This window comes from Ailuropoda melanoleuca, chromosome 15, assembly GCF_002007445.2.
Source record: "Ailuropoda melanoleuca isolate Jingjing chromosome 15, ASM200744v2, whole genome shotgun sequence".
Lineage (NCBI taxonomy): Eukaryota > Metazoa > Chordata > Mammalia > Carnivora > Ursidae > Ailuropoda > Ailuropoda melanoleuca.
This window is the reverse complement of record NC_048232.1, coordinates 7,028,856-7,044,943: the sequence shown is the minus strand read 5'-3', so window position 1 is coordinate 7,044,943 and position 16,088 is coordinate 7,028,856. Positions and strand designations below refer to the sequence as shown.

The 16,088-nt window shown below is 40.7% G+C and overlaps 1 protein-coding gene across 4 annotated transcripts in view; it reads right to left on the bottom strand.

Moving 5' to 3' along the window:
• Positions 1–254: 254 nt before the first annotated feature.
• The window catches only part of TAF3 (TATA-box binding protein associated factor 3), a 195,354-nt gene continuing 179,520 nt past the window's right edge, over positions 255–16,088 (bottom strand). For all 4 annotated transcript variants that reach the window (XM_034644553.1, XM_034644555.1, XM_034644554.1 and 1 more), the window contains 3 exons: positions 5,753–6,008; positions 3,044–3,150; positions 255–2,236 (listed from right to left, as the gene is read on the bottom strand). In XM_034644553.1, coding sequence (XP_034500444.1) covers positions 2,122–2,236; positions 3,044–3,150; positions 5,753–6,008 — 478 coding nt within the window. In that variant the 3' untranslated portion in view covers positions 255–2,121. The remainder of the gene's footprint in view (positions 2,237–3,043; positions 3,151–5,752; positions 6,009–16,088) is intronic.

The following is a 16,088-nucleotide window of genomic DNA, read 5'->3' as shown; positions in this document are numbered from 1 at the left end:
CCATTTATAAAATCATGAACTGGATTTAGGAAAGCAACCATGAAATAGCAAGGGACAACAACTGATTGAAATTCCTTCAATGTATTATGGGCTGAAGTCTCTCGACAGCAGGACTGGGGGGAAAGTTATAGAGAGGCACCTCCATTCTTATTTCAGTAGTGTGACCGGCTCACTTAAACGTGGCAACTTTAGATCCGCTGACCATGCCTCAAGGGACTAAATCCTAAATAAAGAAAATGGAAAAGCAAACTATGAAATAGCCAATAATCTTTATTTTGCACTTCCCCACCCCACCATCCCTCTCCAAAAAGCACTAATGGGTATATCTGTGCATGTGAAAATACTGTATAAAGTATTTAGGATGATCTCAAATTAATAAAACAAAAAAACACATATCTCAACATAGATGCTTCGTTTCTTTGTAGGGATAGAAACATTTTGGCTTCTAGAACAAGGAGGGCAGTGAAATACTGCACCCTGAAAAGGTCAGCTCCATTTCCACTGATTTGCAATTTAACATTCATGGCAGAAAACCTCATTTCTCTAACAACATAATAAGTTTTAAAATATGACTAATTCATACACTAATATCAATTTACTTGGCATTAAAAAAATTCACAATTTCTATTAATATATTTGTATTAGGTTCAAAGCCCATATTCTAGCATTCAAGATATCCATTACACTGGCCCAAATTGGGATTATTTCAAAATCAAGTAAAAGTCCATATTTATTCCAAAGTTGCTAAAATATGCTAATAAAGTTAAATTTGATGTTTTACATTAAAAATAAAATATTTGGTTTATCTCTCAGACATCTATAACATATAATAAATAGTGGGCAGTATAGTAATATAATAAAGTTTTGTGATACCCTGAAATTTGATGTTTTCTTTAAAAAAAAATTCATAATATACTTCATTTCAGCCTTAAACCACAATCTCAATGAACAGATTTGCAGAAATAAAACAATATAAACACAAAATGCTACAGTATATATGTTTTTTCATTTTTTGTTTTTTGTTTTTTTTTTTTACTTTTGGGGAATCTACATGTCTGTTTAGTGAAAGTAAGTCAAAGAAACTTAGAGATAACAAAACAATTTCAAATCATAAACTATAGACTTAAATTGCCTTGCTGTCCTTCCAACTGCTCGGGCCCTCTCCCCCACGGTGTCCAGGCCACGGCGCGGGCTCAGCTCAAGGTAGATTACTCGGAACTATGGCTCTGCTTCTAGCCTTCTTCGCGTATGTACAGCGGTAATTACAGACATGGCTGAAATCACCGTGGATTTCAGAGAAAGCCAGAATTAAACACGATAAAAATTTAAAAAATAACTACTTCATAAATATTTATTATTTACATTAGGGGTGATCTTCTAGGCGGGGAGTTTTTATACAAGTCGATGAAATGTGGAAGCCGTGAGAAGAACGCCAGCAGTTTAGAGAAGGGCACAGTCAGGATGCCACGAACGTAGAAACCACGTGCGAGTCAACAAAAAATAATCTGCGCCAAAGCAAACAGGACATGATAGAAACCTTTTTCTTAAAAAATATAAGGTATTTCACAAAAGCCTGAACATTTTACATGTTAGTCCTAAAAATGGGGGTTGGGGGGGTGGGGAAGCTTCATATATTTTCATCACAAAAATATTAACTGGTACTCCAAGTGGAGTTTTCTTTTCTGTCATTATGATTATCTTACTAGAGAGAGGGGGAGAGGCTGCAAACTGTACACAGACCAATGGAGTCCGGGAGTGAGAGTTGAGGCGGCTGATACATGGTCTTCTCAGCTAATACCTTAATGAAAGGGCCCTGGAGAGAATAAAGAAAATCAGAAGGGAAGACTACAGTCTTTTTATTAATAATACTTGTCACTGGTCATAGAAAAATGGAGGCATGGCGGCCCTGAGCCACGCCTCGACTTGAGTCTGTCTTCAGTCCTGCGGCCATGTGGGGCACAGGCCGGTCTGTCACGGGGGCCAAATCCAGGGTGGACGATGTATTCTTGTCCTCGGGCTTCCGAGATCCACTCTCCGCAGGAATGTGGGTGGTAGGCGGGATGCCAGGATTGCCCCAACGCCCCTTCGAGGCGACGCTGCTCGTCCACGCCACGTGACACGTCAGTGTGCCCGGTGCTTTCGCTTTTTGTGCTTTTTATCCTTCTTCTTGTTGGCACACTTGGGACAGAACCACTGCATTTCTTCTGGTGGTGCAGCCATTATTCCAACACAGGGCCTACACGGGCATAAAAAAAAAAAAAAGATTTTGGATAAACCAGATTTATGTATATATTCTTTCCCCATGTGTTTAAGTAATTTTAAAAAATCAAATAATTTCTAAGTCTGTAGTCCGTTCAGCAGAGTCCAGGCTGAAGAACGGTAATTTAGGCAGTGGCGCTGCTGGGCATGTGGATTCCTGGGTTATGCTGTCGCCCTTTCAGAGGCCCTGCTGGCAGAGTTAGCAGTCATTCCCCCTTTCAGCCAGAAATGGGCTAGATTTCCTGAGCGGTGGCCTGGTTTTTATCTTATAGGTTTCCTATATCGGGTGACTGAATGGATTTCTATCTTTTTATATCTGATTTTTAAACTGTAAAATGAGGAGATTATCTGCATAAACTCTGGCAGTGTTTCTTTGGTTCGGGGCGCGGTCAGGAGAGGTATGACCCGCAGATCAGCCGTCTCTTCCTGCACTTTGTGACGTGTTTACCAAGGGGTTCCCTCAATGCTACCGTCAAGTGCTGCAGCTTACAGCAGGTTGCTGGAAAGAAAGGAAAGGGAAACCCTTTGTCTTCCCCTACCCTTTTTTTTTAATAAGAAGGATATATAGGCTAGGCAAAATATTTGGAATTTAGGCTGAAGAACAACAGTCCAAAGAGTCTCGATTTTTGGTGTTAATATTAATTACACGTTGATCTTACTGTGATTCTGCTCCCTGCACTGCTCCTAGGACAGTAGTGGAACGGGAGTGTGTCCAGGACAGACCATGGTCACCGCTGTGCCCCAAGGAGCCCCCCTCGCGGCTAGCCCGGCCCACAGCGCTCACCAGTGATACCAGTCGTCGCAGTCATCACAGCCGATCATGGGACTCCCGTCGTCGGGCTTGTTGCATCCAGGACAGATCCAGATCTGATTCCCCCACTCATCTCGGATCTGAGGTTTTTAGATGGGGGGATGGGAGGGTGGTAAAAACAGAGATGGAATGGGAAAAAAGAACCAAAAAGAGGACAGGATAAGAATGATTACTTTATCATTTTATCCCATGAGGCTCATAAACAAACAAGTTAAACTAGAAAGAGAGGCAGTGGTTTAACAATTTCTCGAAGCCACGATCACCATCATCACTACCCTGGGATCCCATGAAAAAGAGAGAGCTACTACGTGTTCAGTGAGAAGACATTCCTAATGAAAATTTTCAACTCTCTTTTGTAAGTCATAAAAACAAAGCATTTCATAACCAGTTCTAAGAACTATATGACCTGTGGCCACTTTGATCTAAAAACTACTGCAAACACATAAGTTGGTACTGACTCGGGTCATCACGGCAGTGACAGCTGGTATTTGTGCAGCCGTGGAGTTCGACCGTATGCAGCCTCCTCAGTCACATTCATAGGCATGGAATTAATGTATGCAGCCCAATGTGCGTGTATCACCTTATTACTTATTAGCCAAGCCCTTCTCCTGAACTAGCTGATAAGATCAAGGATATAAAAGAGCTGTTACTAAGTAACTTTCCATTCCCTTTATGACATTTTCAGTAAAGCACAATCAACTAAAGGGCACATAAAATAAGTGGTGCAGGAGGCCAACGAGCTACACATTTTAACATCATTTTGCTATAACTGTGGTGTGCTCTGGAGTTTGCTTTCCTTAACTTAGGAGCTCCAAATAAGAAGCATCCGAATTATGTACTTCCTCAAATTCCATGTTAACAAAACCAATTTGGAAGAAACAATCTACGACAGGCCTTTGAAAAACAGCAGTGACTACGAGCAGATTTTCAAAAGTGTTTACAAGAACACGGCAAATAGTCTCATTCAGTTTATTCTGCAAGGTACAGTCAGTTCCTATACTTTCAAATACAACACTGACTAGATATTCAGAAAAGAATGGCTCTCTTCGTGTGTGATGGGCGTACTGGGGACACAGATGCTTCATTCCACTGATAGGAAGGCTTTCTGAAGAAACCTGGGCAGCCACAGCTCTGACTTAGCCCTCTCTACGTCTGAAGGCTGAGAACCACCAGTTCCTAGGTGCCGGCTGTCTACAGGTAAGACTGGTCCACCATTCTATGCCCTGAAGCAGCCATGCATGGCCAGCCGGGCTGCTGGTTGACCTCTCTTGAAATGAGAAGGCTGTGACTCTGTTGCTACATGAGAAATTGGCCATCGCATCCTTAATAACTAACGTCCAACCAGTGCACTGAGTCCTTTCAACCACCTTACTTTGTTTACTCATCCTGAAACAGCCCTTGGGTAGGTGACGAACGGAGAAACTGGAGCTAGGGGAACGTTAAGTGACAGTAGCAAAATCCAACCATTAGGCAGTGACAAAATCAGCCTTTTGGCTCGACAGCCTATATTTTTCCCCCAAATCACACATTTTGGTCTCTGTCTACAAAGTGTCTCTGAGGCGATACAAGGCTTTCCATCCATGTTCCCTATGCCAATCAGAACCAGGGAGTTAGCCCAAAAATCCACTGGAGAATCAGACATTTTAGGCTAGAACACACTGTATTGATCATTTACTCTAACATGAGCCCCTTAATTACAAATGAAGCAATGGAGGTAGAAGGTTAAATATAAAATCTTTCCTGATCAACCAACCCATCTTGGGGTGATGTAACCTCAATTTAAACACCCAGAACAACAGGTCCTTGAATGGACCAATTTGATGATCACAGATTTATTTATCTATCTATCTATCTTGAGATAGAGAATGCGCATGAGTGGAGAGGGGCAGGGGGAGAGAGGGAATCTTAAGCTGACTCCACACGGAGCGCAGAGACTGAGTGGGGCTCGATCTCACGACCCTGAGACCATGACCTGACCTGAAACCAAGAGCCGGATGCTTAATCGACTGAGCCACCCAGGTGCCCCGATGATCACAGATTTTATCGCATCTTCTAATTTTGTCTTGAATTGCCAATTTAGTATTTTTCTGTGAATTTTTCATGTCTTTATATCCTCTCTCAATACTTTTGAGATTTTCTTCTCATCCTTTATATCACTATAGTGCCTGAAATATGGAATGATTTATTGAAATTTCCTTCTAAAATGCCTTAAAGAGATATAATATTTACCTGATTTTTAACATCCATCATGAGTCCTACTTTCCAATTCTATCTATTCAGACAGGTCTGTGCCACCAGGAGGCTGACAGATCACAGTCTACACATTGGTGGTCACAGCAGTATCAGTACACAGAGTACCTCTATGCGCCTAAAATCCACTGGAGAATCAGACAAATGACATTGTTGCATATAAAACAAAGACTAAAGAAACTAAAAACAAAGAAACTAAAGAAAAACAATGCTTTGATATTATTTACGGAGACTACACAAATACCTTATACAATGCTCTACAGCCCAAAGCTTAAAAATGCAGTGGAAATACCTTTCTAGTCATAAAGAACTGCCTCTGAAATTCCGAGATGACACATGACACTGCTTTGTAGTTGAAAACATCCACCTGGTGGAAGAGTGAGCTCCTAGGTGGCTTTTCCTGAACTACTACAGAAATAAAAGGTAGCGTACCACGTAAGTGCTGACGGTCTCCGTGACCACGCTTCGGACCGGGGCTTTGGACGTTCCGGCTCCAGAGATGGCTGGGGACGGGGCTGGCATCAAAGCAGGGGCCGCGGCGGACTGCGTGAGAAGCGGCGAAGGCACCGGGGCGGGGGCGACATGCACGGGGACAGGGGCGGGGGCGGCAGCAGGCGGTGGGGTCTTGGGTCTACTCAGAGAAGGGGCCGGCTTAGCTTCGGGGGCTGGGACCACTTTGCTGATGACACTGTCAACAAGAGAGAGAAAAGGAGAAGTCACAACAGGACAGTGGAGTCAAATCAGGCATTTAAAACATTGTCGCAGAATAACTTTCTTCTTCGAGGAGCAAAACAGTCTTCCAAGTGAGCGTCGGGGGACAGCTGTAGAGCGGGGTGCAAGGCCCCCCCCGCAGGAGCCGAGGCTCCCTTCCTGCCGTCTCCAGCTGGCAGGTCTCTCCAGGAACAGGGCGCATCCTCAGAACTCAGGCAGTTGCAGACTAGAGCTCAAACCCTAGATCTGCCACAGGCTAGCCCTGTGAGCCCTGGAAGTCCCTTCAAAATACTCTGCCTGAGCATCTGTACCGAGGCAGGCATCGTCCTGGGCACTTTACGTGTATCTCCTCATCCGGTCCTCACAACAATTTCAAAGAAGTTACCGCGACCCCATTTCATAGATGAGGAAACAGGATTAGAGAAAGGAATGGGGGTACATGGGTGGCAGGCTTTGAACCAAGGTCTATCCGATGCCAAATTCTTTCTTCATTTTTTAAAAAGGATTCCTTATTTGAGAGAAAAAGTTACATGGAATTTCGAGCAGAGAGAAGACAGCATCACAGATAGTTTAGCAAACAGATACACAGACACGTGCGCTTTGCCACATTCGCTTCTGATCTCCCTTCCTCCTCTGCAAGGAACCACTGTCCTCAGGCAGCAAGGATGCTCTTGGTAGATACCCACAGACAACATATACTGTACACTGTTTTATATTTTCCAACTCTACAAACAATATTATATTGCACTATATTTATTCTTTGCAACCAGCCTTCCTTAGTTTTTTTCTTTATTGAGATATAGTTAACATATAACCTGTGTAAGTTTGAGGTGTACAATGCGTTGGCTTGATACATTTGTAGATGGCAGTGATTATTATAGTACAGTAATGATTATTATAGTAGGGTCAGCAAATAGCTTTATCACGTCACATAATTATTTCTTTTTTGTGTTGAGAACATTTAAGATCTAGTCTCTTAGCAATTTGGAAGTTTATAATGCAGTAATATTGACTACAGTCTCTGCGCTCTGCATTAGATCTCCAGAACTTACTTATCTATCTACAGTTGCCCACTTAGTTTTAGGTCCCTTGATTTATTCATGTTGATACATATAGATCTGTATCATTCACCTTAATTGTTGTATAATATTCTGTAGTAAGAATAAGTCAGAAGGTTTGTGCCCACTGCCCTACTGAGGGTAAAATAGACTATCTTGTAAATGTTACATGTGGACTTGGAAGCACGTTCAAGAATTTCCCCAGGCTATATTCCCAGGAATAAAGTTGCTGGGTCACAGGGCATGCACATTTTCATCTTTACCAGGAATCCCAAGCTGTTGCCTAAAATGACTGTACCAACTTATCTCCTCTTTCTACTATCACACAATAAACTTCCCAAGCCCTGCTTTGCTGATCAACAAAGTATAAACACAGACAGTTGCCTCTAAGAGTTACAGTGAGAACCTGGATATAGATGTCAGAAACCATTAAATGTAAAGTGTGAGCACCAGCATTATATTGATGGCTGCTGCTCATGATAATCCCTGATGACATCACCATGACCAGCCCGTATAATTCTACCTTCTTAAAGCCTTCGCTTAGAAAGCACCTCCACTAAAAAGCATTGATTCTTTGCTATGCCCATTAGAAGTTTATAAACCATTAAATTACTTTTAAAATTCCATGATGTAAGCAAATAATTAACGCTGTCTAATTGCCTTTCATTTGTCTCATGCAAGTGGGACTGCCCTCCCAACTTGAATGTAGCCAAAGACCAAGAAAATTTAACATAGGCTGTCTGCGCAGAAGACACTCAGTACTGCTGAATACAATTAATAGTGAACATTTTTGAGCACTTACTAAGTACCCAACTGTTCTCAGCAGTTGCAAGCCAACTGCACGACAGGCACTGTGTTAAATGTCTACTTGCCTTAGTCACTTGATCCTCACAACAAGCAAATGAGCAACGCTGATTGTTGTCCTTTCAGGAACCAAGGCACAGAGAGATTATGTACCCTGTACAGATTCATAGGCTACTCGGAGGTGGAGCCAGGATTTCAAACCCAGCAGTCTGATTTCAGAACCCGTGACTCTAACAACACACTATGCCGTCTCCCTCACTGCTCACTGAGTGAGTTTTGCCTCACGCATAAGTATAAGTGTGAGGGAGTTCAAAGACCTTACTCTGGGCATATTAATATCCACAGTGCAAGCACTCCTTATTTTTAAGGTTAGCCTAAAATGTTACCCACCATTTTTGGAGGCAATTTCCCATAATAGTTTGAAATATAGGGGCTGGAACCAAAACTAAAGGAAAAGCAGGAACCCAGAGAGGTGAGTAGAACACAGATGTTTTGCCCCGAAGGCGTGTGTGCATACCACAAACCTGATCTTTGGTTTTGATAAAGAGGACAGGTTTAAAAGCCCAGGCCTGCCAAAGTGGAAAGTCTAATAGAACTCCCATCCCACATGAAAAACTCCCAGTGGGCTACACTGATTAAGAAAGAATGAATCAGAGCCTTGTGAATTCTTAGCTCTGCTGGTCCAGTACACTATATTTAAAGTACTTTGGACTTGTAATGTGCCTAGATACCCAGCACTAATCATCTCAAGAGGAAGTAACTTAAAATCTAGGCCTTGTATTATTAATGCAGATAGTTATTAAGAAAAAAAAAAGCAGCACATAATCAAAGAAAACCAAACATAAGAGATAGCATCAGGGAGAACCAGAAGATAACAGAATAAAGGGACCCGTAAAGACCACAGAGACTAGAATTATCAACTATATGGCAGCTCTGCCTACAACATTCAAACAAAGTAAAAGGCAAAGCATTGCATTACCTGCAGGTAATACAAAGTTATAAAATGTAATCTAGCAGATTTGAAAGGAAACAAACTGACCTAGAAATGAAAAACACAACAATAAATTTACTCTCAGCAGAATGAGAGAACCATAAACTCAGTAAGAAGACAGAAGAAATGAACTAGAATGTAGCTTGGAGGGGAAAGGAGAGAATACAATAAATTATGGTATGTTTAATAATTACTACACGTTTAATCATAATTCTAGAGAAAGAATGGGGTAGAGGCAAAGTGTTAACAACAATATCTGAAGACTTTTATAGAACTGATGGCAGATACCAATCCACGGACTTAAGCAGCCCAACAAGTCCCAGGTGAGATAAAGAAAGAGAAATCTGCACCTAGACACATCAGAGTCGAACTACAAAACATCACCAAGAGGAAAGTCTGAAAAGCGGCCAGAGGGGAAAAAGAACATTATTTTCAAAGTACAGACAGCGGCTGACTTCTCCGCAGCAATGATGAAACTGGAAGACAGTGGAATAACATCTTCAATGTGCTGAGGAAAAATGCATTTTCTCCTTGAAAATGTTGCTCAATCAAATCAAAACCACACTGAGATACCACCTTACGCCAGTTAGAATGGCAAAGATTGACAAGGCAGGAAACAACAAATGCTGGAGAGGATGTGGAGAAAGGGGATCCCTCCTACATTGTTGGTGGGAATGCAAGTTGGTACAGCCACTCTGGAAAACAGTGTGGAGGTCCCTTAAAAAGTTANGCAAATGAGCAACGCTGATTGTTGTCCTTTCAGGAACCAAGGCACAGAGAGATTATGTACCCTGTACAGATTCATAGGCTACTCGGAGGTGGAGCCAGGATTTCAAACCCAGCAGTCTGATTTCAGAACCCGTGACTCTAACAACACACTATGCCGTCTCCCTCACTGCTCACTGAGTGAGTTTTGCCTCACGCATAAGTATAAGTGTGAGGGAGTTCAAAGACCTTACTCTGGGCATATTAATATCCACAGTGCAAGCACTCCTTATTTTTAAGGTTAGCCTAAAATGTTACCCACCATTTTTGGAGGCAATTTCCCATAATAGTTTGAAATATAGGGGCTGGAACCAAAACTAAAGGAAAAGCAGGAACCCAGAGAGGTGAGTAGAACACAGATGTTTTGCCCCGAAGGCGTGTGTGCATACCACAAACCTGATCTTTGGTTTTGATAAAGAGGACAGGTTTAAAAGCCCAGGCCTGCCAAAGTGGAAAGTCTAATAGAACTCCCATCCCACATGAAAAACTCCCAGTGGGCTACACTGATTAAGAAAGAATGAATCAGAGCCTTGTGAATTCTTAGCTCTGCTGGTCCAGTACACTATATTTAAAGTACTTTGGACTTGTAATGTGCCTAGATACCCAGCACTAATCATCTCAAGAGGAAGTAACTTAAAATCTAGGCCTTGTATTATTAATGCAGATAGTTATTAAGAAAAAAAAAAGCAGCACATAATCAAAGAAAACCAAACATAAGAGATAGCATCAGGGAGAACCAGAAGATAACAGAATAAAGGGACCCGTAAAGACCACAGAGACTAGAATTATCAACTATATGGCAGCTCTGCCTACAACATTCAAACAAAGTAAAAGGCAAAGCATTGCATTACCTGCAGGTAATACAAAGTTATAAAATGTAATCTAGCAGATTTGAAAGGAAACAAACTGACCTAGAAATGAAAAACACAACAATAAATTTACTCTCAGCAGAATGAGAGAACCATAAACTCAGTAAGAAGACAGAAGAAATGAACTAGAATGTAGCTTGGAGGGGAAAGGAGAGAATACAATAAATTATGGTATGTTTAATAATTACTACACGTTTAATCATAATTCTAGAGAAAGAATGGGGTAGAGGCAAAGTGTTAACAACAATATCTGAAGACTTTTATAGAACTGATGGCAGATACCAATCCACGGACTTAAGCAGCCCAACAAGTCCCAGGTGAGATAAAGAAAGAGAAATCTGCACCTAGACACATCAGAGTCGAACTACAAAACATCACCAAGAGGAAAGTCTGAAAAGCGGCCAGAGGGGAAAAAGAACATTATTTTCAAAGTACAGACAGCGGCTGACTTCTCCGCAGCAATGATGAAACTGGAAGACAGTGGAATAACATCTTCAATGTGCTGAGGAAAAATGCATTTTCTCCTTGAAAATGTTGCTCAATCAAATCAAAACCACACTGAGATACCACCTTACGCCAGTTAGAATGGCAAAAATAGACAAGGCAAGAAACAACAATTGTTGGAGAGGATGTGGAGAAAGGGGATCCCTCCTACATTGTTGGTGGGAATGCAAGTTGGTACAGCCACTCTGGAAAACAGTGTGGAGGTCCCTTAAAAAGTTAAAAATTGAACTACCCTATGACCCAGCCATTGCACTACTGGGTGTTTACCCCAAAGATACAGACGTAGTAAAGAGAAGGGCCATATGCACCCCAATGTTCATAGCTGCATTGTCCACAATAGCCAAATCATGGAAGGAGCCGAGATGCCCTTCAACAGATGACTGGATTAAGAAGCTGTGGTCCATATATACAATGGAATATTACTCAGCTATCAGAAAGAACGAATTCTCAACNCAATTAAAAAAAAGAAAACATGGCTCAAGAATAAGGATGAAATAAAGACATTTTCAGGCAAGTGAAATCTAAGGCCTTGCCAACAGTGGATCTTTACTAAAAGAAATTCTAAAGTAGTGATTCTCAAATGTTTTGGTCTTAGGGACCACTTCACATTCTTAAAAATGACTGAAAAACCCTGGGGCGCCTGGGTGGCACAGCGGTTAAGCGTCTGCCTTCAACTCAGGGCGTGATCCTGGCGTTATGGGATCGAGCCCCACATCAGGCTCCTCNAGAATGAATCAGAGCCTTGTGAATTCTTAGCTCTGCTGGTCCAGTACACTATATTTAAAGTACTTTGGACTTGTAATGTGCCTAGATACCCAGCACTAATCATCTCAAGAGGAAGTAACTTAAAATCTAGGCCTTGTATTATTAATGCAGATAGTTATTAAGAAAAAAAAAAGCAGCACATAATCAAAGAAAACCAAACATAAGAGATAGCATCAGGGAGAACCAGAAGATAACAGAATAAAGGGACCCGTAAAGACCACAGAGACTAGAATTATCAACTATATGGCAGCTCTGCCTACAACATTCAAACAAAGTAAAAGGCAAAGCATTGCATTACCTGCAGGTAATACAAAGTTATAAAATGTAATCTAGCAGATTTGAAAGGAAACAAACTGACCTAGAAATGAAAAACACAACAATAAATTTACTCTCAGCAGAATGAGAGAACCATAAACTCAGTAAGAAGACAGAAGAAATGAACTAGAATGTAGCTTGGAGGGGAAAGGAGAGAATACAATAAATTATGGTATGTTTAATAATTACTACACGTTTAATCATAATTCTAGAGAAAGAATGGGGCAGAGGCAAAGTGTTAACAACAATATCTGAAGACTTTTATAGAACTGATGGCAGATACCAATCCACGGACTTAAGCAGCCCAACAAGTCCCAGGTGAGATAAAGAAAGAGAAATCTGCACCTAGACACATCAGAGTCGAACTACAAAACATCACCAAGAGGAAAGTCTGAAAAGCGGCCAGAGGGGAAAAAGAACATTATTTTCAAAGTACAGACAGCAGCTGACTTCTCCACAGCAATGATGAAACTGGAAGACAGTGGAATAACATCTTCAATGTGCTGAGGAAAAATGCATTTTCTCCTTGAAAATGTTGCTCAATCAAATCAAAACCACACTGAGATACCACCTTACGCCAGTTAGAATGGCAAAGATAGACAAGGCAAGAAACAACAATTGTTGGAGAGGATGTGGAGAAAGGGGATCCCTCCTACATTGTTGGTGGGAATGCAAGTTGGTACAGCCACTCTGGAAAACAGTGTGGAGGTCCCTTAAAAAGTTAAAAATTGAACTACCCTATGACCCAGCCATTGCACTACTGGGTGTTTACCCCAAAGATACAGACGTAGTAAAGAGAAGGGCCATATGCACCCCAATGTTCATAGCTGCATTGTCCACAATAGCCAAATCATGGAAGGAGCCGAGATGCCCTTCAACAGATGACTGGATTAAGAAGCTGTGGTCCATATATACAATGGAATATTACTCAGCTATCAGAAAGAACGAATTCTCAACATTTGCTGCAACATGGACGGCACTGGAGGAGATAATGCTAAGTGAAATAAGTCAAGCAGAGAAAGACAATTATCATATGATTTCTCTCATCTATGGAACATAAGAACTAGGANACAATTAAAAAAAAGAAAACATGGCTCAAGAATAAGGATGAAATAAAGACATTTTCAGGCAAGTGAAATCTAAGGCCTTGCCAACAGTGGATCTTTACTAAAAGAAATTCTAAAGTAGTGATTCTCAAATGTTTTGGTCTTAGGGACCACTTCACATTCTTAAAAATGACTGAAAAACCCTGGGGCGCCTGGGTGGCACAGCGGTTAAGCGTCTGCCTTCAACTCAGGGCGTGATCCTGGCGTTATGGGATCGAGCCCCACATCAGGCTTCTCTGCTGGGAGCCTGCTTCTTCCTCTCCCACTCCCCCTGCTTGTGTTCCCTCTCTTGCTGGCTGTCTCTATCTCTGTCGAATAAATAAATAAAATCTTTATAAAAAAACGACTGAAAAACCCAAAGAACTTTTGCTTTATGTGCACTGTGTCTGTCAATATTTGCCGTATTGAAAATCAAGACTGAAAATTTAAAAAATAATTACTTAGTAACTCATTTAAAAGTAAGACTAATAAACCCACTACATGTTAACAGATAACATTTTTTAAAAAACAATTTGGGAGAAGACTAACACTAGCTTCATACTTTTGAAAATCTCCTTAACATAGGCTGTCTGCGCAGAAGACACTCAGTACTGCTGAGTAACTGGAGAGGGGAAAAGTGTGTTAATGGCCTTTACAGATAATTGTGTAAATTCTTCGACACTGTACCAAAATGCAATGAGTGATAGTTTCTTAAATTAGTTGCTATGTACACTCTGAAACTGTATTGGTAAGCTTTTCATATTGTGTTACATTAAAATTCATTGAACTGCCAGCACTTTGAATAGTTATTTTGCCTATGCATGGTTTTATAACATCGTGCACTGGTTTGTAATTTTGGTTCACTGAATTATGCAGATCTTCCAAATATTTACACATTTCATTATACAATATTAAAATATCACATTTGTTGGTGTTACCATCATCTCACCAAAAATGTCTGGGGAGTACTGAGGAGCTATCAACTTGTAATACGTTTTCTAAGACTCTAATTTTTACTTAAAAGTTGCCATTTTATCATTTATAACAAATATTCACAGGTATTTTCCATGGAGTAATAGGCTCCCTTTGTTTATTTATTTATTTTTTAAAAAAGANTTTAAAAAAGATTTTATTTATCTATTCGACAGAGATAGAGACAGCCAGTGAGAGAGGGAATACAAGCAGGGGGAGTGGGAGAGGAAGAAGCAGNATTTTTTAAAAAAGATTTTATTTACCTATTCGACAGAGATAGAGACAGCCAGTGAGAGAGGGAATACAAGCAGGGGGAGTGGGAGAGGAAGAAGCAGGCTCATAGAGGAGGAGCCTGATGTGGGGCTCGATCCCATAACACTGGGATCACACCCTGAGCCGAAGGCAGATGCTTAACCACTGTGCCACCCAGGTGCTCCTCCTTTGTTTATTTTTAAGGAAATGTTGGCCAAATAGCCAAGTCTGAATAACCACTGTTTGTCAATGCTCTTTCAAGTAAAAATGGTATATTGAGAAAAGCTGCTAGTTGAGCTTGCAACTTAAATAATCACACAATCAGTTTCCTCAAGACAACTACCATATTTTAGTATGGAGAGAAAGAGTTTTATTAGTGCTTCCTATTTCATCCCTCTTCACTTTGACACATAAACTATTGAAAAGCTGTAATAATCTGAGGGCCTATGCACCACTCTGAGCACCTCTGTTCTAAAAGAAGTACTTCAGGAAAAGAAAAGAAAGGTGATCCCATCAGAAGGTCTGAGATGCAAGGAAGAATGATAAACATATTGGTAAAGTTAAATAGTCACTGACTAAAGAAACCAATAATAATATATTATGGAATTATTTATAAAACACAAAATACATGGAAACAATAAAACATAAACGAGCAGGGGATGAATAGAACCAAAGCATTCTAAAGCACTTCTATTATCTGGAAGGATGTATAAAGGTATTAAATTTAAAATGTGGTAATTTCTAGGAAACAATGTAAAGATCAGGAATGAAGTACATGTATAACTTCTAAACCAGTATGGAGAAAAATGGAATGTTAAAAAAAAAAAAACAATCTGATAGAAGGAATGGAGAAACCTAGAACAGTAAGACAAATAGAAAATCCAAGATAAGGTAGATTGGAACTCTAAAGATCAATAATTATATCATGTAAATGGTCTAAACAATTTACTTGTCAGATTGGGTAAAACAAACAGGATGCTATTTGTAAGAAACATGTCTAACAACAGAGCAATGGAAAAGCTGAGGGAAATGGCCAGCAAAAGAGGCATGTGAACACAAGGAAACGTGACAGCATACAAAACAGATTGTAAGGCAAGAACTACCAGTGGTAATGAAGGTTTCTTCATAATGATAAAAGGTCCCAATGTGCCAGGAAGATATAACAATTTAAAACTTGAATGCACCTAGAAACATATCCTTAAAACATATAAAGCAAAACTGACAGAACGGTAAGAAACACACAAATCCACCAGTATAACTGGGGATTTTAGGATATCTATCTGGAACTGACAGAGTAAGCAGTCAAAAAACCAGTCAAGAGGAGCCCCTGGGTGGCTCAGTCAGTTAAGCATCTGTCTTTGGCTCAGGTCATGATCCCGGGGTCCTGGGATCGAGCCCCACATCGGGCTCCCTGCTCAGTGGGGAGTCTGCTTCTCCCACTGCCCCTCCCCCTGGCTTGTGCTCTTTCCTCTCTCGCTCACTGTCTCTCTCAAATAAAATCTTTAAAAAAAAAAACCCAAAAAAACCCAGTAACGATACATAAGTTTTGAACAAAATAACAAAAATACAAAACTGACCCAATGGACATCTAAAAAACTCTGTACTCAACAAATACAAACTATTTATTCTTTTCAAGAACACACTGAAAAAAACTGAGCAAACAATTCCCATAAGGCT